The sequence below is a fragment of the Emydura macquarii genome, unplaced genomic scaffold (assembly GCF_026122565.2).
Source record: "Emydura macquarii macquarii isolate MOO-44397 ecotype Brisbane River unplaced genomic scaffold, CSIRO-AGI_Emac_v2 contig_2237, whole genome shotgun sequence".
In the NCBI taxonomy this organism is placed as follows: Eukaryota; Metazoa; Chordata; order Testudines; family Chelidae; genus Emydura; species Emydura macquarii.
In genome coordinates this window covers 32280-33890 of record NW_027132374.1, presented here as the reverse complement: position 1 = coordinate 33890, position 1611 = coordinate 32280, and the positions used below count along the sequence as shown (strand labels likewise).

At 42.0% G+C, this 1611-nt stretch overlaps 1 protein-coding gene across 1 annotated transcript; it reads right to left on the bottom strand.

Annotated features, from left to right (window-relative positions):
- Positions 1 to 292: 292 nt before the first annotated feature.
- Positions 293 to 1249, bottom strand: LOC137161025 (olfactory receptor 5V1-like). Its single transcript, XM_067560028.1, has one exon. It carries the CDS (start codon positions 1247 to 1249, stop codon positions 293 to 295), a length of 957 nt encoding a protein of 318 aa, XP_067416129.1.
- Positions 1250 to 1611: the final 362 nt, after the last annotated feature.

The window sequence follows — 1611 nt, the reverse complement described above, 5'->3', positions numbered from 1 at the left end:
TGTTAAGCTATGCTCAGAATTACTTAACTATTCATGATTATCTATATCTACCTCCCTCTTTGTCTTTTTGTCCATCTCGTGAGAGGTCTACCTATGCATTAATGCCTATGTAATTAAGATAAACAATCATGTATACAATATCCGGTTAGCTAATTTAATATTTATGCCATCAGGATTAGAAAGGTGGGATTTTCAAAAGGGCCTGTGTGAATTAGACTCTCAGCTCCCTTAGCAACTTGGAAATTGCCATCCCAGCTTCCTTCAGTTCATTATGCTTTTACTAACACATTATTTAAGGAGTTTTGACATTGTCTGAGAAAGTGCTGACTTTCCCTAAAAGTTTCCATGCAGCTGTTTTCACCTCCTTGTTTTTCAGTGTGTAGATGATGGGGTTTAACATGAGGGTTAAGATGCTGTACTGGATGGAGATCAGTCTTTCCAGATCTGATGACATCTTTGATGTAGGCTTCAGGTACCGAAAAAAGGCCGCCAAGTAAAACAAAACCACCACGATAAGGTGGGAGCTGCATGTGGAGAACATTTTATGCCGGCCTTCCATGGAGCGTATTTTCAGGATGGTGAAGATGATGTGAATATAGGAGACCAGAGTGAGGAGGAAGGAGCTCAAACCAAAAAACACAGCAGAAGAAAGAAGCACCATTTTGTTGGTGGAAGTCTCCGTGCAGGAGAGCAGTAGAAGTGCAGGCAGTTTGCAGCTGAAATGGTTGATCTCAGTGGGTCCACAGAAGTGTAAGTTTATCACGGGCAGAGTGTTCACCAAGGAATATAAGAAGCCCATTGTCCATGCCCCACCCACCAGCAGAATGCACACCTGCTTCTTCATAGTTACCAAGTAATTCAGTGGGTGACATATGGCAGTGAATCGGTCATAAGCCATGGCTGAGAGCATGAAAACTTCGGCACAGCCTGAGAAGAGAAAGAAGAAGAGCTGGGCAATGCAGCCACCAACAGAAATGGTTTTCCATTTTGCTAGGAAGTTCTCCAGCATCTTGGGCACCGTGACTGTGGAAAAACAGATATCAAGGAAGGATAAATTACTTAGGAAGAAATACATGGGGGTGTGGAGATGGGAATCAACCCTTATCACCAGCATGATCAGCATGTTCCCCACCAGGGTGAATACGTAAATGATTAAAAACACCACAAAGAAGAAAATCTGGAGATGTGGATCACTGGAAAGTCCCAAGAGAATAAACTTGGTCACGGCGGTTTGATTTTCCGACTCCATGTCTACGGCAAATATTAATCTGAGGGGACAAAAGTTGCAATGAAATTACTGGAAATATATTACAGTTTATTAAAGATTTAAGTAGATCTGCAAGTGGTATGTTCTCATCCTCATCATTAACATCATCGCAGGTTTGCTCTGCCCCAATGCACTGTCCTATCACTACTGAAGTGACAACAAGAGGGACTGTGACACAGACATTTAAAGATGGTATAGTGCTTATTATCCTGAACAGAGCCATAGGTAGAAAAGAAATAACTGTTTCCAGAACTGGGATTCCAACTTAAACAACAGAAACCAACAACATTGCAAAAAGATCCCCAGACATTTCACTAGAATGTAGGCGACCTGGGGTCTATCTT